This window comes from Rutidosis leptorrhynchoides, chromosome 1, assembly GCF_046630445.1.
Source record: "Rutidosis leptorrhynchoides isolate AG116_Rl617_1_P2 chromosome 1, CSIRO_AGI_Rlap_v1, whole genome shotgun sequence".
Lineage (NCBI taxonomy): Eukaryota > Viridiplantae > Streptophyta > Magnoliopsida > Asterales > Asteraceae > Rutidosis > Rutidosis leptorrhynchoides.
In genome coordinates, this window is record NC_092333.1 from 624,916,925 (window position 1) to 624,940,672 (window position 23,748).

Sequence of the window (23,748 nt, forward strand, 5' to 3'; positions counted from 1 at the left end):
GAAGAATTCGAACTAGATGCGGAATCCATCTTGTATAATGGGGAAAATGAATTTTTGGTATGGAATAGATTATAGGAGTTAGATTTGGTACTCTTCAATACATAATTTACATATGTATATATAATACCAAAATCCCGTAAATTACGGAAAATCTTTGAAAAGATATCAGTCAAAGTTCGCAATAACATATATGCTAAGATAAGAATTCGTCTATACACTATCAATGCAGTAAATGCAGTAAAACGTGTCTAGACTTATGAATGATAAGCAGGTAATTTCCTAAGGATGATAAGCAGATGATTTCCGACTAGAAATGATAAGCAAAACTTTTGACATGTAGACACGGTCGAAGTCCAGACTCATTAATGCATCCTAATAACTACTAGTTAGACACACTAATGCAAGACCTGGTTCGCTACGACCACCGCTCTGATACCAACTGAAAGGACCCGTCCTAATCCACCTGGACGAAGTCATCAACATTTGGTCCCATTGCGATGATCGGCTCCAAGTAATGTCCTTATATTGAGCAAATGCACAGCGGAAGACTTAATTCGTACCTGAGAATAAACATGCTTTAAAGTGTCAACCAAAAGGTTGGTGAGTTCATAGGTTTATCATAACAATCATTTCAATATGTTAATAGACCACAAGATTTCATAATCATAAACATAATACACTCGCAAGTGTATGTAAAGCATTCTAAGTGGTTGAGCACTTGGTAACCATACTTAACATTTAATCAACGTCGCATATTCCCTTTATTATGAAATCTCACTACACCGTACCAAGTGTAGTCACCAAAACGAAGTACTGTGCAACCGTTGAATACTGGTCGTCCAGTCCGGTTGGGGTTGTCAGGCCCGATAGATCTATCAACAGGATTCGCGTTTACAATACCCATGTAAATAGTAGTTACCAAGCTACAGGGAAATATGCCAGTGGTACAACTCAACGTAGAATATATTTTTAAGTACTTGTGTCTATTTTGTAAACATTTATAAAAGCAGCGCATGTATTCTCAGCCCAAAAATATATATTGCAAAAGCAATTAAAAAGGGAGCAAATGAAACTCACTTTTGCCTTGAAGGTATTTAATTCGACTTGGTCTCCGATAGATATCACGAACCTAACCATATATATAATATATCAACATATTTTCTTATTAAGTAATCGTTACATATATATATACTTTTAATACTTTTAATATTTTCTTAGTCCGTAGTTAGCAGTCCGATGTTAGTGGTCCACAATTAGTTGCTTAAATAAAATAAATAAAGACCCCATCATATTCGTATTGATCAGAATTAATCTCGACCCATGGTACCATGTTGTCAAATGACGTGTTGCGTACATAAAGTACCGTGTTGTCAAATGACGTGTTGCGTACAATCATGAGGTCTTATGATTAATCTTCTCGTGTTGTTTACGGGTGGTCCTGAAATATATAAAATTAAATCATAAGTAATTATATATAAAATATCATATTAATTAGAAAAGATATGATTAATTTACTTTTTCTCCAAATATTTTCGTAGCTAAACTAGCTTCGGATACCCAATCTTGTTTTAGTCGTAGTTTCTTCATTACAACTCCATTTTTGTTGGTTCAACTTGCCACTTCCTTGGATCGAGTCAAATTTTAAGAATATGAACTGAAAATACCTTAGTTTGTATTTGAAATCATACGTTATAGGTCAAACTTATGAAAGTGATCATTTTCCATCATAAAAACAACATTTAATGATCATTTTTCTAAAAATACTTACACTTTGAGTTAAACCATGAAATTTTTATGTGTTAACATATTCATAAGAAATATCATTTTTCCAGAACATGAACTTCCAATTCAAAGTTCAAAATGGTTTTTAATTATCCAACCCAAAACAGCCCTCGGTTGCACTCCGACGACGTAGATTCGGTTTTTAAGATGTTCTTTGTAAAACCAAGTTATATCTTGTTAGGTTAACATATCATTATGATATATTACAGGTCTTGAAGTGTTTTAAAAGTCAAGTTAGAAGGATCTATTTAGTTTGCGAACAAGTTTGAAATCATTCAAACTATGTTCTTGTTGTTAAAATTTTATAACACAAAATAAGATAGCTATATGAATATGAATTGAATAAGATTATGAACAAGGTTACTACCTCAAGTTACTTGGTCAAAGTTACTGCAAAAGATAATAAATAATCTTGGAATCAAAGAGTGGTGGAGTTAGATCAAAAGGTTGGAAGTAAACTTCTTCAAATGGGTGGTTATTTTGATATGTTCTTGAAAGAGTTTTCTTATGGTGTTTAAGGCTTGTAATTGAAGCTAAATGATGGGGAAAATGCTTGGAGATGATCAAGTATGAAGTTAGGAGTATTTTAAGAGAGAAATGAGGGTGTAGGTATGAGAAAATGGAGTGAAGAAATGGTGTTCATTTATAAAAACGTTTTTAGTTTATAAAGAAAGAAAAGGATTCCTAATTTTGTTTTCTTACTAATAATTCATACTACTTGACAAATTCTAGTTACCTCATATCTAGGGCAGTAATAATGTTGATTAGGATGTTGATTTGATTTGTATATACCAATAGTAAATACGTATAGAAGCTGGGATGGGTACATATACCTTAGATATACGTATAGAAATCTTGAGGAAACGGAACGAGAATTCAAATATAGCTATCTTTTGTGAATATACTTATATTGTTTTATGTATTTAAGTCCTTAAAAAGTGATTAAATACATTATATATACGATACATGTATAAGCATTATAGATTATAAGTATATATATCAAAGAATGTTACGTATAGTTATCGTTTTGAAAACTTAAGTTAGTAGTTTCAAAATATACTTATAACTCATTGTCATTAGTACACAATGAGATGTTAAACCATCCTTAGATCATGTTAAATATATATAAATACATATATATACACAAACGTATAATTATCGTATGTTATATAGTTCGTGATATCATCGGTCATATTGGACGGTCAAACGTTGTGTAAAACTATTTTCAAAAACACAAGTCTCAACAATTTGGATTGCTTATAATGTTGGTATGGTTTAATTTATGTAAATATTAATCTCATAAGTATAATTTGGTCGGAAAATTCCGGGTCATTACAGATTCGACGAATTGAAGACGCAAACGACCAAAAAGCTTAAAAGTACAAAATACAATCAAAGAGGTTCCAATTATTGATAAGAAACGTCTCGAAATTACAAGAGTACAAGATTCAAAACGCAAAGTACAAGATATAAAATAGTACGCAAGGACGTTCGAAAATCCAGAAACGGGACCAGAGTCAACTCTCAACGCTCGACGCAACGGACTAAAAATTACAAGTCAACTATGCACATGAATATAATATAATATATAAATAATTCTTAAAAATTATATATATATATTATATTAATAAAATAAATCGTCGGCAAACAAAGAGCCAAGGATGAATGAGCTGGAATTTCAAACTCCGCGACTTGCGGAGTTCGAAGGCCAAATGTACCGCGAGTCGCGGAGCCCCAAATTTAGAAACTGCCTATAAAGCTCGCGCATTCTGATCGTAAAAATATATCAATATATATCCGTCTCTCTATCTATATTCGTAATATTTATATTTATAATTTATATTTTAATTTTAATTTTAATTTTAATCCTAATAATAAGGGTATGTTAGCGAATGTTGTAAGGGTGTAAGTCGAAATTATGTCCGTGTAACGCTACGCTATTTTTAATCATTGTAAGTTATGTTCAACCTTTTTACATTAATGTCTCGTATCTAAGTTATTATTATGCTTATTTAATCCGAAGTAATCATGATGTTGGGATAATTACTAAAATTGGGTAATTGGGCTTTGTACCATAATTGGGGTTTGGACAAAAGAACGACACTTGTGGAAATTAGACTATGGGCTATTAATGGGCTTTATATTTATTTAACTAAATGATAGTTTGTTAATGTTAATATAAAGATTTACAATTGGGCGTCCCTATAAATTACCATATACACTCGATCGGACACGATGGGCGGGGTATTTATATGTAATAATAATCGTTCATTTAACCGGACACGGGAATGGATTAATAGCCACTAGAATAATTAAAACAGAGGTGAAATTATGTACAAGGACACTTGGTATAATTGATAACAAAATATTAAAACCTTGGGTTACACTCAGTCGACATCCTGGTGTAATTATTAAACAAAGTATTAAAATTTTGTTACAGTTTAAGTTCCCAATTAGTTGGAATATTTAACTTCGGGTATAAGGATAATTTGACGAGGACACTCGCACTTTATATTTATGACTGATGGACTGTTATGGACAAAAACCAGACGGACATATTAAATAATCCAGGACAAAGGACAATTAACCCATGGGCATAAAACTAAAATCAACACGTCAAACATCATGGTTACGGAAGTTTAAATAAGCATAATTCTTTTATTTCATATTTAATTTCCTTTATTTTATATTTAATTGCACTTCTAATTATCGCATTTTTATTATTATTGTATTTAATTGCACTTTTAATTATCGTATTTTTTAATTATCACAAGTTTATTTTATCGCACTTTTATTATTCGCAATTTCATTATCGTTATTTACTTTACGCTTTAAATCAAGTCTTGGATTTATTTATTATTTTACATTTGGTTTTAACTGCGACTAAAGTTTTAAAATCGACAAACCGGTCATTAAACGGTAAAAAACCCCCTTTATAATAATAATATTACTTATATATATATTTGTATTTTTATAAAAGTAAACTAATATAGCGTTAAGCTTTGTTTAAAGATTTTCCCTGTGGAACGAACCGGACTTACTAAAAACTACACTACTGTACGATTAGGTACACTGCCTATAAGTGTTGTAGCAAGGTTTAAGTATATCCATTCTATAAATAAATAAATATCTTGTGTAAAATTGTATCGTATTTAATAGTATTTCCTGCTAAAATTTAATAGTATTTTATACCCCTTAGCTTTAACTATCAGTATGAATTTTCTGCACATCCACGGTTCCTTCTTCCACTTTCTCACGAACGAAGTGATACTGAACTCGTATATGCTTTGTCTTTGAATGAAATGCTGGATTCCTTGCAAGATGCAAGGCACTCTGGTTGTCACAAAATAGAGTGATATTCTCTTGTTTGTGCACGAGTTCCTCCAACAACATCTTTAACCGTACTGCCTCTTTAGTAGCGTGAGTAGCTGCTACATATTCTGCTTCTGTTGTTGATGTCGCCACAACTGACTGCAGTTTTGAAACCCAGCTTACAATTCCACCACAAAGTGTGAAAACATATGCAGTGGTAGATTTACTTTTATCGATATCATAATCTGAATCAACATACCCTTTGACAATAAATTCCGGTTCCCCATAACATAATGCAACATCTAAGGTTCCCTTGATGTATTTAAGGATCCTCTTTACTGCATTCCAATGCTCTTTACCAGGATTCGTCATGTACCGACTAACTACTCCCACTGCATGTGCAATGTCTGGTCTTGTACATATCATTGCGAACATTAAACTTCCCACTGCTGATGCATATGGTACGCGATACATCTCCTTCCTCTCGTATTCACTGCTAGGACACATAACGGAGGATAACTTGAGATTAGTAGGAAGTGGGGTTGAGATTGGCTTACTATCTTGCATATTGAAACGCTGCAAGATTTTCCTCAAATAATTCTTTTGAGAAAGCTAAATCTTCCTATTATCTCTGTCACGGTGAATTTGCATCCCTAGAATCTTGTTTGCGGCACCCAAGTCTTTCATTTCAAACTCCCTAGCCAATTGAGCCTTCAGCTTATTAATACGATCTTTGTTGGGGCCTGCAACCAACATGTCGTCTACATATAACAGAAAAATGACAAAATCATTGTCTCCAAACCTCTTGAAATATGCACAAGGGTCTGCATAAAGTCTGTTATATTCAAGGCTCATTATGAAAGAATCAAATCTCTTGTACCAGCATCTCGGCGCCTGTTTGAGACCATACAGAGATTTCTTTAACCTGCAAACCAAGTTCTTTTTTCCTTGTAGTTCAAAACCTTCTGGTTGAAGCATATAAATTTCTTCTTCAAGATTTCCATGAAGAAATGCAGTTTTCACATCTAGCTGCTCTAGATGCAAATCAAATGTAGCACACATCGCTAGAACTACTCGAATTGTTGTAAGTCGAACCACAGGAGAAAATATTTCATTAGAGTCTGTACCTTCTTTCTGAGCATATCCTTTAACCACCAGTCTTGCACGATACCGCTCCACTTGATCATCACCATTTCGCTTGATCTTATACACCCATTTATTTCCAATAGGTTTTCTACCTTTCGGCAATGGCACAAGTTCCCATGTTTTATTTTTATGTAGAGCTTCAATTTCTTCCTGCATAGCCGTCATCCACTGAGATGCATCTGAATGATTCAGTGCCTCGCGAAGAGTTGTTGGCTCTCCTTCCTCTGTTAGAAGACAATATGCAACATTGCTTTCCATAATATAATCTGAGTGCCACCCTGGAAGTTTTCGTTCCCGATTAGAAATACGAGTCGCTAGAGCTTCATCAATGACTACTTGATTTTCATCGTACTCTGGTACTGCTTCAGAAGAATCTTTATGAAATTCATTTCCAACCTGTATCGGTGTAGTTTCTTTTGAAGTGCTAACATCTTCAAGATCTTTGTCTTCTGTAAAGACAACATCTCTGCTTATGACTACTTTGTGGGCAGTGGGGTCCCACAAGCGATACCCCTTAACTCCATCAGCATACCCCAAGAACAAACACTTTCTGGACTTCGGATCCAACTTTGTCGTTTCTTGAGAATTGTACATTGCGTACACAGGACTTCCAAATATATGAAGGTCGGAATAATTAACTGGTTTTCCAGTCCACATTTCCATCGGCGATTTCAACTCAATTGCAGTTGATGGTGACCGATTTATCACGTAACAGGCAGTACTTACTGCTTCTGCCCAAAATGATTTTCCCAAGCTTGCAGTTGCCAACATCGCCCTTGTTCTATCTAACAAGGCTCTGTTCATCCGCTCTGCCACTCCGTTTTGTTGAGGAGTGTATGCTGTTGTGAACTGCCTTTTGATACCTTCTTGTTTTCAAAACTTATCAAATTCATCACCAGTGTATTCTCCTCCATTATCTGTCCTCAAACACTTGATCTGTTTACCAGATTCAAGTTCAACCCGCGCTTTGTAAGCTTTGAAAACTTCAAACACATCCGCCTTTCTCTTGATTGGGTACACCCAACATCTCCTAGTGTAATCATCAATAAATGATACAAAATACTTTGCTCCTCCTAGGGATTGAACTGGTGCTTGCCACACATCAGAGTGAACCAATTCTAGAATCAATTTACTTCTAGAATTTGATATGTTAAACTTCAGGCGATGCTGCTTGCTGATTACACAATGCTCACAGAAAGGTAGCGATACCTTTGTAAGACCAGGAATAAGATTTCTTTCAACAAGAATCTTCATACCTTGCTCAGACATGTGTCCAAGCTTTTGATGCCATGTCATAGCAATTTTATCACTTGAACTATTTGAAGCAACAGATGCTTCCGATTCCTGTACTGTCTCGCCTTTCAGAATGTATAAATTAGCACCCACTTTTTCTCCTTTCATAAGTACAACCGCGCCTTTCTTGATTATCATGATCTTCTCATGTATCACCATCTTACAACCAAGATCATCCAATTGTCCTAAAGACAATAAGTTCTTCTTCAAACCCTCCACGTGTCGAACACCTTGAATAGTACGAACTGTACCATCGTGCATCTTCAGAATGATATCTCCAATTCCAATGATCTTTAGTTCATGATCATTGCAACTGTATAAAGATCCTCCTGAGATACGTTCATATTGTTTGAACCATTCTCTTCTAGGGGTCATGTGAAAAGTAGCTCCCGAGTCAAATAACCAGACATCAACAAATGTTTTTCTGCCTTCATTTGCTACCACTGCCTCACTAACCAAAGCAGTCCCATCATCTGAAGTGCTTGCAATATTTCCTTGAGGATTTGAGTTATTTAAACTCCGACAATCCTTCTTCAGGTGACCTTTCTTGCCACAATTGTAGCATGTATAGGTCTTCTTCTTTTTAGACTTCGGTTTACCATGATTGTGACTCCCACTTGGGCCACGTTCCGCTGATCTCCCTCCTGACACCAATAAGGCCTCCACTTGTCGTGAACCGGCCTGTTTGTCCTCCTTGTTATTGCACCGATTTTCTTCTTCTAGAATAGCAGCCGCAACTTCATCATAGACTAGATACTCCGAGAGAACATTATTGGTTAAGTTAATAATGAGTTGATCATACGAGTCAGGTAGACTCTGAAGTAAAAGTTCAGCACGTTCTTTTGGCTCTATATTGCAACTTAATGAAGCGAGTTGAGAAAATAGAGTATTCAAAGAATTAATGTGCTCATTAACTGAAGTAGATTCATTCATGCGTAGCGCATAAAGTTTCCTCTTAAAGAATATCTTGTTGTGGAGTGATTTGGTCTCGTACAATTTTACGAGGTGATCCCAAATCTCTTTCGCCGTCTTCTTTTCTTCTATGCTAGACAAAACGCCATCTGCTAGTGCCAGATGATGATTTACGATAGCCTGGCCGTCCATCTCTTCCCATTTTTCATCAGTGACTTCGGCGGACCGTCCACTAATGGCCGCCAAACACTTATCCTTTCTCAGGATAGCTTTCATCTTTAGTTTCCATAACGAGAAGTTACTCCCGTTGAACTTTTCAATTTCGAATTTCGTAGACATTGCTATAATCACAATCTTCTTTTCGACAATACTATTTTTCTGAGAAATAGTACCCCGGAAACTTTTATCGAGTGAAAATAATCTTACTTATTTTCTGATGTGGACAATCCACTCCCGTGGCAACCACAGAGCATACGATAAGTAGATTAATACACACTAGATATTAGACCTTAGCTCTGATACCACTTGTTGAGAAAAGCGACACCGAATTATAGCAAACCGCTAGTAATAATTGAAATAACGACAATAATAGGACACCGAGATTTAACGTGGAAAACCCCAATAGGGTAAAAAACCACGGGCAAGGAAAGAAACGTTTCACTAATAAGAATAATAGGAATTACACTTCTCTCTAATTACAAGGATAAACACTAATCTTTATATCTCTTGTAATTAGGAGTTAACACTTTAACTCTCTATTAACTCTCTTTTAGTACACAAGAACACTTGTGATTTTGGGATGCTAAAATGAGATATATGATGCATCTATTTATAGCAAAATGGAGAATGTTTGGTGAGTATGAAAAGCAAGAGCCTCCATGGCAATAGTTATGAGCATAACATACATTTTTTTTTAAGGCGAAAAATTGAATTGTATTATTTGCAAAGCTCTTCATCAAAACAATGAAGATTCAATACAAGTTACAATGACGGAGACTTGCTCGGTCTAGATTGACAAAATGAAAAAATACAATGCGAATAATTAAAAACAAAGTAAACTTGGATTGTGCTCCCACACGTGAGATTGATTGCCATTACAAAGATTGAGATTTGAAGCCCAAAGAAACGTCTTTAACTTAATGCTACGAATTAAAGCCGAGCGACACGTGAACTTGCTATTGAAAATGAAATCGTTACGGGCCAACCAAATCGCCCAAAAAGTTGCGGGACCAATTAGCTTCCAATACTTAGAAGCTTTGATTCCCATTCCAAAAAACCAATCAAACGAGAATGCTTCTATTGAACCCGGAATAATCCAAGAGATATTCCACCAAGAGAATAATTCGGCCCATACTTTAAAAGACCATTTGCAATGTAACAAAAGATGGATGGTAGTTTCGGTGTTTTCCAAACACCAAATACACACATTCGCTTGAGAAGCCGGTAAAATATGTCTTTTAATGAGCACGTCTTTGACGGGAATACAATTGCGAATTGCTAACCAATGGAACAACATGACTTTTGTGGGAACGCTATTGCCCCAAATAACTTTCGGCCAAGTAGGAACAATGACCCCGTTAGAATGAATCAAAGTGCAAATAGCGTCGGACACCGAGAAGACCCCATTAGGTGAGACAGCCCATTCGATTTGGTCCTCAACCAAATCATCAAACACCACATACGACAAAACAGTAGACAAAAAATCAAGGTGCATGGTGCAAGAAAAAGACAGTGGGTGTACCAAGTTATAATCCCATTTACAATGATTGGACAAAAAAGGATCATAGACCTAAATTTGTTCACAGTAGCAAGCTTATCTCTACAAGATTCAAAAAGAGTAGGGAATAACTCTTTAAAGGGTCGATCACTAGCCCATCTATCATGCCAAAATAAAATGCAAGCCCCATTTCCTACTTTCCATTTCCAAGCATTGGACCCAATTATACCATTAAGAGAAGCATCACTTTGTAAATTAATCAAGTCCCTCCAAATAGGTGAGATTTGCGAAAGTAATAATGAGGAGGTATTGTTAATAAGTTTACCTTGGAATGAAGGATCGAAGGAAGAAGAAACAATTGATTTCCAAAGACAAGGTTTATGACAATTGAAACGCGCCCACCATTTGCAAAGCATTGTAAGATTTTTGATACGAAGAGGGGTGACTCCCAATCCACCTAATTCTTTAGGTAAGCAAACCGTGTCCCATTTTACAAGGCTAGTCTTCTTTTTTAAACAATCGCCCCCCAAAGAAAGTTCCTTCGATAACGCTCAAGCTTCTTAATGATAGCTAACGGGGCTTTGTAGAAAGCCATAAAATGAAGGGGAAGGTTGGATAAAACCGCGTTGACCATTACTAAACGACCACCAAACGAAAGGCATCTACCTTTCCACCCGGCTAGTTTCTTTTTGAATTTCTTGATGATTGGATCCCACATAGCACATTTGTTTGAAGTTAAACTAATCGGGATAACTAGGTAATCCATGGGAAAATAACCTACTTTACAATCGAAAATAGCCGAATAAGAAACCATGTCCTCCTTAGAAACATGAATGCCATAAAGAGTCATTTTTATGGAATTCATTTGAAGCCCGGAAACTTGATAAAACAACCCCAATATAAACTTAATACGATTAAGTTCACAAACGCTTGGTTGGGCGAAAATAATCGTATCATCCGCGAATTGCGAATGATTAATGACAAGATTATTAGCAAACCTACACCCCTTCAAGAAGCCATTACTCAAATCTCTTGAGAGAAGCTTGCTCAAAATTTCGGCAACAATGATGAACAAAAAAGAAGACAACGGATCGCCTTGTCTTAACCCCCGATCTAGTGATGCTTCACGTGAGGGTGAACCATTCACAAGAACCGAAAATTTGATATTTGAGATGCACGTTTTGATCCATGAAATAAACTTGAACCCGAAACCCATTCTATGAAGTACCAAAAGGAGGAAATCATGGGATATACAATCGTAAGCTTTTGAAAAGTCAAGTTTGATCAAAATGAGGGGACACTTTTTTAACTTTGCCATATGGACGACTTCGTTGACGACCATGACACCATCTAAAAGCAATCTTGATGGTACAAAACCGTTTTGATTTTCGCTAATAATTAAAGGGATAACGAGCTTTAATCTATTAGCGATTGTTTTAGCCAAAATTTTGTACGGAGCATTGATCAAACTAATAGGGCGCATTTGTTCAATCACTCTAGCACAATTGGATTTAGGGATTAGGACAATGAAAGACGAGTGAATCCCTTCGGAAAAGATGGATGTTCGTGAAATTGGTTAAACATTTCCATAAAATCGTTTTCAATGAAGGACCAACCTTTCTTAAAAAATTGTAACGAGTAACCATCCGGACCCGGTGTTTTGGACCCATCGAAATCCTTAATGACATTAAAAACTTCATTAGCAGAAAATTGGGCTTCAAGACTAAGAGTTAATTGGGCCGGGACCTGGGCTAAATTTAAAGACTCCCACTGTAAATCAATAAAACTTGAAAGTGACGGTTGTATCTTGAACAGAGATTCAAAAAACTCCACTGTGAACTCCTTAACAACATCAGGGTCATCTGACCAAACATTATCGATCATCATACCTGTAATATAAGAAGATTTCTGTCGTATACGAGAGACGATGTGAAAGAAACGAGTGTTTTTATCGCCTAGTCGCAACCACTTAAAACGAGAATGTAAACGCCTCTTTGATTCAATACGAACATAAAATTCTTTCTTTCTTTTTTTGAGAGCAACCAGATCGAACAATTCTGAATTAGATAAATCCCGCTGTTGAAAACACGTCTTCAGTGAATGGATGTTACCTTCGACAATTTTAAGGTTGACTTCATCATTATCTTGATTGGAAGAACTCCACAGTTTCAAATCCGCTTTTAAAAGACGCGATTTCTTTGCAATCTTAAAGGCAGCCCACCCCTGTACATCATATTCATTCCACAAGTCTTCACAGAATTTGAGGAAACCCGGTTTAAGGAACCAAGTATTATTGAATCGAAAAGGTTTCGGTCCCCAATTTGCTAACACATTTGCCCAGATCAACGGTTTGTGGTCTGATCGATCAGGAGGACCGGCTTAAAGAATAGCATCGGGCCATAAGAGGGCCCATTTATTATTAATAAGCACACGGTCAATACGAGAGAATTTTCCTAACGGACCTTCCCATGTAAAAACATCGTTGGATAACACTTGATCGATAAGATTAGCATGATTAATGAAACTGTTAAAAGAGTCAATGCTATTGAAATCAATGTTTTCGCGTAATCTTTCTTCGGGTGTGCAAACCGAGTTAAAGTCACCCAAAAAACATAAAGGACCCGGCCATTGATTTGCCATACTAGATAATTGAGACCAAATGAATTGCTTTTTGTGTTCGTTGTGGGGTGCATACACGTTAACAATAAGAACAATTTGGTTATTAGGGAGGTACCGTAAAATAGTGGCAATCCAATGTTGACGACACCAACTTTGAATCAAAGAGAAGAAGTCGAGTCTCCACATTGATACTAAACCACCCGAACGTCCATTTGCTTCCATTTGAATTGAATCAAAGGCGAAATGTTTCCAAACCTCATTAAGGGTGGGTTGATTAACTTCCTTGACCATTGTTTCTTGTATGGCTATGAATTGTAATTGGAACCGGTTAGCTATAACACCCACCATACGACCTCTTGAACCGTTACCGAGGCCGCGGGTGTCCACGAGGCGAGCCTCATGGCTTTGATTTAGGTGTTGGTGAATCATACTCGGCCATATTATGCATCATGGCCCTAAAATCTACTAACTCTTCTTGAAAGGTTAATTTCTTGCCCCCAAATTGAGAAGAAGAGATGCTTTTATTTTTCAAATCCTGTTTATCTCTAGTAACGTGGTTAATCTCATTTGAGGTATCAAAAACACCCTTTAAGAGTGGACTTTGTTCTCTCCATTCTTGATCTTTGTTATTGGTTTTGATGGGAGGTTTGGTTTCTTTTTGAAGAAAAGTGTTTTCGGCAGTGGAGGGAACACATCTAGCTTTTATTTTCTCACAAGAAGATTTACACCCTTTATCAATACAAGAGTTTGCCACATGGATTTTGGTGGGGCTAGAAGAGTTGACAATATCAACCAAGGAAGGGTGAGCAGCAGATTTGGAAGGTGAAACGGTGGAGTTAGGAAAAAGTGAAGATTTTGGGGAGTGGGGAGCAAGGGTAGGATAGTCATTAAGGTTAAGAAAAAAGGGGGCATGGGACCTAGGTGATGTAGGGGTTGAAAGAGGCAAATCACTTGAGTCAACATTGTCAGGTACATAAGCCACACTTTGTACCCTAAAGAGATTTGTTTTGATTTCTTTTTCTGCATTCTTAAACCCAACACCTCTGTCTTTTTGCTTTTTAACTGCACAAGAGACTTTTTCCATAGAGTTGTGAATGGCTCTAGGTACACTAGCCGAAAAGCTGTTGAAGTGTTTTTTAGGAGATTCAAAATTCAAACCTGTTTCTTCAACTTTAATTTCCCCCTCTTCTAGGATAATGACAGGAGGGACTTGAGCCGGAACCGGAGCCGACGAACCATTTTTCGGTGGGGTTTGAACATCATTAAAAGCATGAAAATCGGCTAAAGTAAATTCGTTATATTCGTCAATGATAACGTTATCAATTGTTTCTATGATATCCTCTTCATAGACTTCTTCAATCCAAAGCTTACCAAAGAAATTGTTTTCAATTTTGGCTTCAACATATTGACGGATATTCCCTGGATCATCAGTTTCTATAATTGCGTGTAACACATCGGGTCTCTGGAGGTTATGGGATAGTGTATCAACCTGAATCATTCGTCCAAAATAATTGGCGATTTCGATAGTGCAATTCGACGAGCAGCAGTTAAAAGGGACACCTCTAATGGCAATTTTGGTGATCCTTGAAAACTTGTTTGCTTTATCGGACATTGGAATAATATCAAGAAATTCCAAATCAGAAGACGAAGGGCCACTAGTCATACGTTTGTAACTAGGTTCGTCTTTGCAGCAAACAATATACCCGTAATGACCCCATGTGGAAACGGATTCAATGACTATAGATCTCTGTTTTAACCATTTGAAGAGTTTTAAAGCTTTAATTGGAGTTCTATCAACGATTAGGGCTGAAAGCTTGAGACGTTTGGTAGTTTCGAGGTTAATTGCAAGATTGATTCCAGGTTTCAAAAAGGTTGGGGGTGGAGGGTTAGGTTTAGGATCTACTGAACTGGTGGTATTGTGATCGTACCTGGGCACAAACTTGGTGTTCATGTCTTTTTTAGCGTAATTAACATATAAAGGACGACCAAGAAGGAAATTACCGTTCATTGTATTGACCACTTGAGAAGCTTGATCTATGGTTTGGAATTTGATGAATGCGAATGTTCTGTGCTGTCTCCAGGAAATGCCCAAAATTGTACCATGTTTGAAGAAAGCATTTTGAATGGATTGGGGATCAATCGTTGGATCTAAATTCCCCAGAAACAAAGTTGACTTTTTTGTAAATGAGTGATTTTGTGTTTTTGATTTTGAAGTATGCTGGATATGGATCTGGGTTTGATTTGCGAAAGGGATGGAATTTGGAAATGAAGGTTTGAATTTTGCATTATTGGTGTGGTTGTTTTGGGAGAGAATTTGGGGAACCATCTTTTTTATTCTCAAATAAGCTACAAGATGAGCATAACATACATGTGGTATTTGACCATTAAATTCACCAACTAAGGCCATCATATTTGACAAATTATTCACTTTCGGTGTTTTCTGTAAGATTTGTGTGGTATTAATCTAATTAATGTTATAATTATTATATCATTCAAAACTAGCCTTTTACTCTTCACATGATTATCAAATTACTAAAAGGTAGTTACTTAATTTTACACCTACCATCTTTATTTATATCAATAATATTTACTTGTTTAGTTTGAAGTGTAAGAATGAATGATGTACCCACGTGAAAAATAGCCGGAAATAAACAATATACGAATTTGGAAGTCAAATTATGTTGACTAGATCGCATATAATTATCAAGTCGGTGATTATAAATTTTAGAAAACATATATTTATAAAAATTATAATACGAAGTATAACAGAAAGTACCAGTGAAATGACTCGTAAAACCACGTATTTGTTTAAATCAAATAGTTTAATAATATATTTTAGATATTAAGTGAATGTAAATACTAAAGTCATTTAGTTAAATAACTCCTGAAACCACGTATTCCGACTAAGAAACGTGTCGTTGTTTTTACAAACATATCGATGTACTTAACTTTGTCTGAATAAATGAACTATATTTATTCTTTCACCACCCTCTTTCAATTTTCATCATAATTACAAGTAACGAACACAAGTAACATCAATATGTTTGCTTCAATTGTACTAGCAATATGTGTATCTTGTCTGAATAAATGAACTACATATTGCAGGTATGGTACTAGCAACAGGTATAGTACTAGCAACGAACACAAGTAACTTAGCTGAATAAATGATAAATTCTTGAACGATTATCCTCTTAGTATTATATAACGTGAAGCACTTTTTTGCGAAAAAAAAACAGATAGTCATATAGAAACAAGGTCATTTAAAAAAGACGTTCTCAACAAGGAATACAAAAAAGACGGAAGAAACAGGAAAGCTCGCACCTAGAAAACAACTATCTAAACGAAACTATCTATAAACGAGTCTCCCTAACAACCTGAAAAACCATATCGACAAACTAACCAAGCAAAACCGATTAAAACACGAAAAGAGGAATCACACCAAACTAACAATCAAAACAAACCCGACCACTCAACCTCGAGGACTCGCCCTTTTCAATTTACCGTTATCCATCTTTTTCAATGAATTCTCCCGGACCAATTTTCTATCTTGTACGATAACACATTGGCAGATACGTCACCCGGTGCGCTCTCGTCGGCCAAACGTGTCATCATAACATCGAAAGCCGCAAAAGCCTCTGTTGACATATTACCTCGCCCGATTGCCAACGAACCGCCATCTTTATCAACTTGGGGACTCATAACAAGTTTTGAATTGCGTTCCTGTAATCCAAGTCATAACCTTATCTTTAAGTTTATAAGTACCCGAAGTAGAAGTTTCGTTCATCTTCTTTCTAGACCTCGGATTAACTTCACCAAGCAAATCTTTAGAAACATCTTTATTCAAGACGTACCATGATTCACAAAAACCTTAACACGCAGGGATTTCGCAATCGCAATAGCATCTTCCACTACGAGCAATCAAGATCGGTAATGGCATATCTTCATTCGATTCTAAGTTCCGTTTAGCAAGCATTACTTCTTTCTTTTTAACGTGAAGCACTTGATAGTATTATGAATGAAACATTTATGGAACGTTTCTGAAAGAAACATTGTAATTTACAACATGGCTTGTTATTTAAAAAATTTCATGACTTGATATATAGATATTATCTTGTGCCACCAACATTCCGAAAGTATGGCGTCGCCCTTATGTTCATGTAGACGCTAAATTGCTTTATACACACTTCCCGTTTGTACACTTTCTCTTTTTGCTGGAATGGCCAAAGACACAGATTAACATGTAACATGTCTTTGCTGTTAAAAAAAACATGTAACATGTCACAACTCATAACTATCGGTATCGAATTATTGGTAGTAATATAAGAACAAAGTCCAGCCAATAAATAAATAAATTCTCTAATAACAGAAAGATATAAAAGTCCGAATAAATCTCATGAAAAAAAGGACAAAAATAACTATTCTTGGCACCTTCTCTTCCTCTCCCTCCTTTCTCATCATGTCTTTCTTTCTCTCCTGCAACCTTCCGTTCTTGTTTCCCATACAAAATCATCCCGTTGTACCGTTTTCCGAAACCTCAACGGTTGTCACCATTGCCTTGTGCAATAGCCCCTTCAATGGGCGCGCACTTGTACGTGCGCGCACCACTCTCAACCTCATCATCTTCTCCCATGTGGGCCCATTTCGGTCGTTTCATTGTCTTCCTCCTCATACTCACAATCTCAACCATGCATCTTGCGAACGCTTCAGATTTCGAAACGCTCATTGAGTTCAAGAAATCAATCAGTGGTTACAATTTAACCACCTGGAATACAACAATGACACCATGTGATAATAATGTAGCCAATTGGGAAGGTCTTCTTTGCACCAACGGGACCGTTTGGGGCATAGAACTCGAGGGTAAGGGGCTTAAAGGTAACATTGACACGTACATTTTGGGTGAATTGTCGTCTTTAGTTAGCATTAGTTTTAATGATAATAATTTAGAGGGTCATTTTCCTGATTTCGGAATGCTTGATGGGTTGAGAGAGATCTCATTGTCGGATAATAATTTTAATGGTGAAATTTCCGCCAACGCCTTCAATGGGTTGAAATGGCTCAAGAAGATAAATTTGGCGAATAATAATCTCGTGGGCCAGATCCCTAGGTCGTTGATTAGATTGCCTAAACTACAAGAGTTAATGCTCCAAGATAACCAATTCGAGGGCGAACTCCCGCACTTTGACCCAGGTAAGTTAAGTCTTGCAAATTTCGCCAACAACCATTTTCGTGGCCGAATCCCTGAAGGACTTCAGTCGTTTCCTGCAAGCCAATTTTCAGGTGAGTAAAAAAAAACACATTTTATATATCATTTCTTATAATGAATTCTGGATTTCGTCCTAATTGGATCTTTATGAAAAAATTCATACATGACGTGTTGATTTAGTATATCCGTATACATGATGATCAATCTCATGTAATCACATAACATCATAAGATGAACATGAAAGTAAACTTACTTAATTGTAGAACCGACTGAATTTTAGGATTGAATGATAAAAACATCGTTGGGGATTGTCGATTCAAATAATGATGTCAATAATCATGTGGAGGAATTGCGCTCGTAGTTAATGGTGTTTTGTGAGAATACTTAATTGACACATATTGAGAAAATGACCACGTCCCTTCATTATATGTTTTTTTAGCCAAAATAATGAATACTTTTATAAAAAACGAAAAACGTTTTCGAACCGAAAACAAATTCAACGAGAAATACAAGAAAGAAACATCGAGGAAGCTCGTACCTAGAAAGCGTCTAAACAAAAGAACTATCCCAAGCCTCATCTGACCTAAACCGATCTCGAACCTAACTCACTAACAAATACTAACAATCTATATCAAAGAACAACGAATCCAAAATGATGGTACGACTCATGAACCCGATAAAGACGAACTCAAATATCTTTTATGAACATGCCGAATTTTTCCTTTTCGGCGCCTTGAACCAATTTTGACGTCCCTTCATTATATAGTTATGGTGGTAAAATGCCACATAATAGATGGATATTATAACATGATGCTCGTGAAGAATAACACCCTAAATATGCATAAAGATGTCTAAATATATAGGATGAACATTATTAATGACCTTTTCTCAAAAGGGTCTTCTAAAATTTTAAAAAAAGGTGTCATCTTGGTGATGTTTTTTCACTTCTTGAAACAGGTAACGACCTTTGTGGAATACCGTTAGCAGAATGTCAAAGGGATGGTACTGCAACCACTACGGTCATTATAATAGTGTTGGTGTTGGCAACATCACTTGCAGCGTTGGTTTGGGCTATTATAATCTTATGTCGTCGCCGACATCATGAACTTCCATCAGGATATCCACACAATAGTTCAATAATTCTAACAGCATCAGCTAATCTTAGCACGCATGAGAAAGGGGAAACGTCAGCTCAAAACGGAAATAAACCGGATCTTACCATGAAATTGACTTTCTTGACCGATGATGAGCATAAATTTGAGCTTAAAGATTTGTTGAAGGCATCAGCTGAGATACTGGGAAGTGGGATGTTTGGATCCAGTTATAAGATTGATCTCAAAGATGGGAATGTGATGGTGGTGAAAAGATTCAAGCAAATGAATAATTTCGGTAAAGAAGAGTTTTGCGACCATATTAAAAGATTAGGCAGGTTGAGACATCCTAATATACAACCAATTGTTGCTTTCCACTACCGAAAAGATGAGAAGCTTTTGGTTTCTGAGTATGTCGACAACATTAGCTTGTCTTATCATCTCCATGGTATGTTTTTATTCTACATGCATATCTTTTGAGATTTGCTAACGACGGGGCTGTCATCAACGTGCATAAAATGATCGTAGAATTCAATAACCACCACTATAAAGTCAATGTGTAACCACCATGTACAACCATTTTATGCACGTTAACGACAACCCTAAGGGCTGTGGTTAGCGAATTTCATATCTTTTTTATTATATCACCTTCTTCAACTCCTTTTTACAAGAAAACATATTTGTTGCAAGAAAAGAGATCTCTTAGTGATGAATCATAAATGTTTAAACGGGTAAACGGGTAAACGGATGAAGTTTTCCATGTTCAAGTTAGCTAGGGAGGTCAAGTCATTCTTTCGACTCAGATGTACGCGACCTAACCAGAGTATCCTCATAACCATTTCCGACCATTTGTGACCTCATGTGAGGGCATAAAGACAAGTTACCACTAGGCCACCTTGGTGAGTCATATATGTATATATAACTCTGATCAATTACTTTACATTATTTGTTTTCAGGCAACCAGTCAAATGAAAGTCAAAGCCTAGACTGGCCAACTAGGTTAAAGATAGTAAAAGGAGTAGTAAAAGGGCTTCAAAATCTTTACACAAATCTACCGAGCCTTATCGTACCACATGGTCACCTAAAGTCTTCAAACGTCCTTCTCAACAAAAACTACGAACCACTCCTCACTGATTATGGCTTAGTTCCCGTAACCAACCAAGAACACGCACGTGATTTCATGATGGCGTACAAGTCACCCGAATACCAACAACTCAGTCGCATCTCAAAAAAGACAGACATATGGTGTCTCGGAGTTTTAATTCTCGAAATTATGACCGGGAAGTTCCCGCCCAATACTCTTCACCAAAGCAAAGGGCACAATACTGATCTTACCGATTTCATCAACTATATATCAGAACAGTTCAGTGTTGATATGTTTGATAAAGAAATGTCGGGATTCGGTAAGAGTCGTGAAGGGGAGATGATGAAGTTGTTTAAGATCGGTTTAAGTTGTTGCGAAAAAGATGTCAAAAAGAGAATCGATATTCAACAGCTCGTGATGAAGATTGAGGATGTAAAGGAACGAGATGGCCCTGAAGATGATTTTCAATCGACTTATAATGATTTTCAATCGACTTATAGCAGTGAATAGTAGATGCGTTGATTTGATTCAGTACACAGTTCATCACTTATTAGTAGACGAGCCCTTGTTTATCATGTTCCTTCGCTAAAAAACGGTTACGGCCTTACGGGAGACTAACCTCGAGAGCGGTATATATTCTTGTAAACTTTCCCCTTATTATTATGGCTGCAATATAGCTAGTTGCACATTCAATGTAATAACATTTGATGCAAGTTTATCCAGTATATAGGTTACACTGTGATTTCGGTCAATTTAATTTTACCAAACGCAATTGGTATGATTATATTCATCTGCTACATCAGAGTATAAACTACTGAACAATAGTTGAATGTGAACTAAGTTATCTATGTTATCAGCTCAGTTATCTTAGAGAAAGGGACTACTATAAGCTTAGGTGCTATTTGTTTTTTGAGATGTTTTAGGTGCTATTTGTTTTTTGAGATGTTTTTGTAAAGAAGATTATATGTATGCTGAATATTTATGCTAAATAGTGAAGACCGTTTGTTTTTATGTCTACAAAATAACTTAATCCGTTTGCAGACAGGATAAGACATTATTTTGTCTTATGTCTTCAGAAAAACAAACAGTTTGCAGTAAAAATGTTTGCGGGCGAGACATAAGACATAATAAGATATGAATACTGAAAAACAAACAACACCTTAACTAAAATGGATATTGTTCAAACAGGACGAGGGGATTAACAGTAACCCATTACATAACCAACTTTGCGTAACCTCATAAACAGTTTGATTTAAAGAATAGGGATCGTTATTTACTTATTTATAAAGGATTAACTATTTACAAAAACACAAAAGGGAAACAAGAAAATGTTTACCTGGCGCGTTTTAACCATCTAAAATCTTTACCCGTTTTGACCCCTTATCTCTAGGTATTCATAATCTTCCGTAACCTGTAATACGTCAGTAGTTCCAGAAGACTTGATTACTCCGATACTTTTTCTTAAGATATACCGCAATCAATTCCTTATACGTCCATTTCTTTTGCCCTCTAAATTCCATAAGTGCGTCTGAACTAGAATGAAAATCGCCTTTTCCCATAACCTCGAACACAATTGGGTCAGTTAAAACAATAGCACAATCATTCACATTCATTTTTCGTAACACAAAATCCAAATTCCTCCCTAATCTCTTATCCAAATACGCATCAACAATACAACCATACGTAACAAGATCCGCATAAATTCCATCACGGTTCATATGCTCAACGCTTAGATGAAGATCCCAAAACAACGACATCTTTGAAAAAGCCACAGCCCGAATATTAAAAGTAGTAATATCGGGATAGAATCCAGTTTCCACCATATTTATAAACTCTCGTTGTAAACTCTTCATTTTAAAATTTGCAGCATACGATAATAATAATAGATTCCAAAGCAGATTACCCGAATTTCTTCTACCAAGACCAACTTCCCTCAAAAAGTTACCTAATTTATGAAACTTTTTATCTCGTATATAAGCATCAGACACAGCCATAATCCCGTCTTTTTCTATTAAAAATCTTGCACTTTTCAGACGCTTGTAAGCGTTTTCTATCATCGTTATTGAACCAAAACGACTATAATACACGATATAAGCATTACCTATAGCAGAATCAACATAAAATCCCTTCGAGACCATATCTTTCAATGTGTTATCCATCAGCTCAAGCTCTCCTATCTTACCGAAACAAGAAACGGTGTGTGCGTACACTTCACGTTGTAAACGTGGATGCCTAACACTCGTCTGACGTACAGTTCTGATTACTTCATCGAAAAGCCCAACTTTCATATAAGCATCTATAAGTTGTGAAACTACATGAATATCAAGATTATAAGAACTGTTTATAATGTCATGCCATAACGCATTTGCCTGAGTGAAATTTCCATTATTTGCATAGTATAACATCAAAGCTGCCAGGGTTGGATAATCGAGAAGAAAACGTTCATCTTGCAATCTGAGAACTAGCTCATTAGCAGTACGGTTTAATCCGTTTCCGGATAATAAACTTTTTAAACCAAAAGTATAATCCTTATGATTATCAACCTTTTTAATCGATCCATACCGTTTAAAGTCCTGAAATCGAAAGATCCAAAAAGAATCAGGAAAGGGACAAAAACCACATGATGAATTATCCCCATTACAATATGAAAACCTTAAACTCCTTGCGAAAGGTACAATGACTTTCACCCCAATTTCTCTTGGACTTTATGAATAAACATGATTTTTCACCATCAAATAGTGACATAATTAGCTAAATTATCTAATAATTAACTTCTATTTTCATTATTTTTTTTTAACATTATGTATAAAAGTTAGCTGAATAGTACACATAATTGTTCCAAAAATTAATTATAAAGAAGAAAAAAAATGATGTAATAGTTAGACAAATATAAACAATTGCAAAAACATAATAATTATGCACACACACAAACAAAAAGATGATAGAAAATGGGTTACCTTATTAGATGAACCTCTTGTAGTCTGTGAATTGTGGTCGTTACGGGTGCAGATCACCTTAAAAGGAATCAATTTGGTTTCATCAGAATGAGTAACAGAGATAGCTTTCATATCTGAATGAATCAAATGTGTGTTGTTCATATATGGTAATTGGGGATTAGGGTTTTGTAATTTTGAATATAATGAGAGAACGGGAAAACAGATTGATAGAAGTAATTTACAACTACAAATATTGAAATTTTGAAGCTGAATCAAATGAATGGTGCGAGTATACATAAAACTGGTGAGTGGGTTTATCTTTTTAAGTTTTAACTAACCTCGATATTTTAACATTTTCTATGTTGACTAAATAAAAAATAAAAAACTGCTAAGAGCACCGGAAGTGGTGACTGAGCTCACTTGGCATGTCAGGCGTGACTTGCAGAGTCAAAAAAAAATGGGAAGTGGTGACATAATAATTATAATTATTATATTTAAAATTTATCAGTTAGTGTGTTAGTTAGTGTGTTAAAATAATAATTATTATATTTAATATATTATTCCTTTGAAAAAGAAAAGCAAAAAAAAAAAAAGAGGGGTAAACCTCGTCGCATGGGTGACTAACATATGGGTGACTTGCCCAAGTGAGGTTC

The 23,748-nt window shown here is 35.9% G+C and overlaps 2 protein-coding genes across 3 annotated transcripts; one reads left to right on the top strand and one right to left on the bottom strand.

Moving 5' to 3' along the window:
* Positions 1-17,123: 17,123 nt before the first annotated feature.
* LOC139885590 (pentatricopeptide repeat-containing protein At3g42630) lies at positions 17,124-23,294 on the bottom strand. 2 transcript variants are annotated; one of them, XR_011772004.1, is made up of 3 exons: positions 23,117-23,294; positions 21,496-22,732; positions 17,124-18,040 (listed from the first exon to the last, which is right to left on the bottom strand). XR_011772004.1 is itself a non-coding variant. In XM_071869343.1 (2 exons), exons 1-2 carry the CDS (start codon positions 23,255-23,257, stop codon positions 21,581-21,583), a joined length of 1,293 nt encoding a protein of 430 aa, XP_071725444.1. In that variant the 5' UTR covers positions 23,258-23,294; the 3' UTR covers positions 21,374-21,580. The 2 variants fall into 2 exon arrangements, 1 of the variants encoding a protein (XP_071725444.1); XM_071869343.1 differs by lacking the exon at positions 17,124-18,040 and having other exon boundaries at positions 21,374-22,732.
* LOC139885589 (pollen receptor-like kinase 2) lies at positions 17,356-20,784 on the top strand. The gene is made up of 3 exons (XM_071869341.1): positions 17,356-18,058; positions 18,942-19,523; positions 20,032-20,784. Exons 1-3 carry the CDS (start codon positions 17,356-17,358, stop codon positions 20,667-20,669), a joined length of 1,923 nt encoding a protein of 640 aa, XP_071725442.1. The 3' UTR covers positions 20,670-20,784.
* Positions 23,295-23,748: the final 454 nt, after the last annotated feature.

Coding starts and splice junctions, on each gene's coding strand:
- LOC139885589 (XM_071869341.1), top strand. CDS start 17,356: ATGGGCGCGCACTTGTACGTGCGCGCACCACTCTCAACCTCATCATCT. Junction 18,059..18,941: donor TCCTGCAAGCCAATTTTCAG/GTGAGTAAAAAA, acceptor TTCTTGAAACAG/GTAACGACCTTTGTGGAATA. Junction 19,524..20,031: donor CTTGTCTTATCATCTCCATG/GTATGTTTTTAT, acceptor ATTTGTTTTCAG/GCAACCAGTCAAATGAAAGT.
- LOC139885590 (XM_071869343.1), bottom strand. CDS start 23,257: ATGAACAACACACATTTGATTCATTCAGATATGAAAGCTATCTCTGTT. Junction 22,733..23,116: donor CAAGAGGTTCATCTAATAAG/GTAACCCATTTT, acceptor TTTCGATTTCAG/GACTTTAAACGGTATGGATC.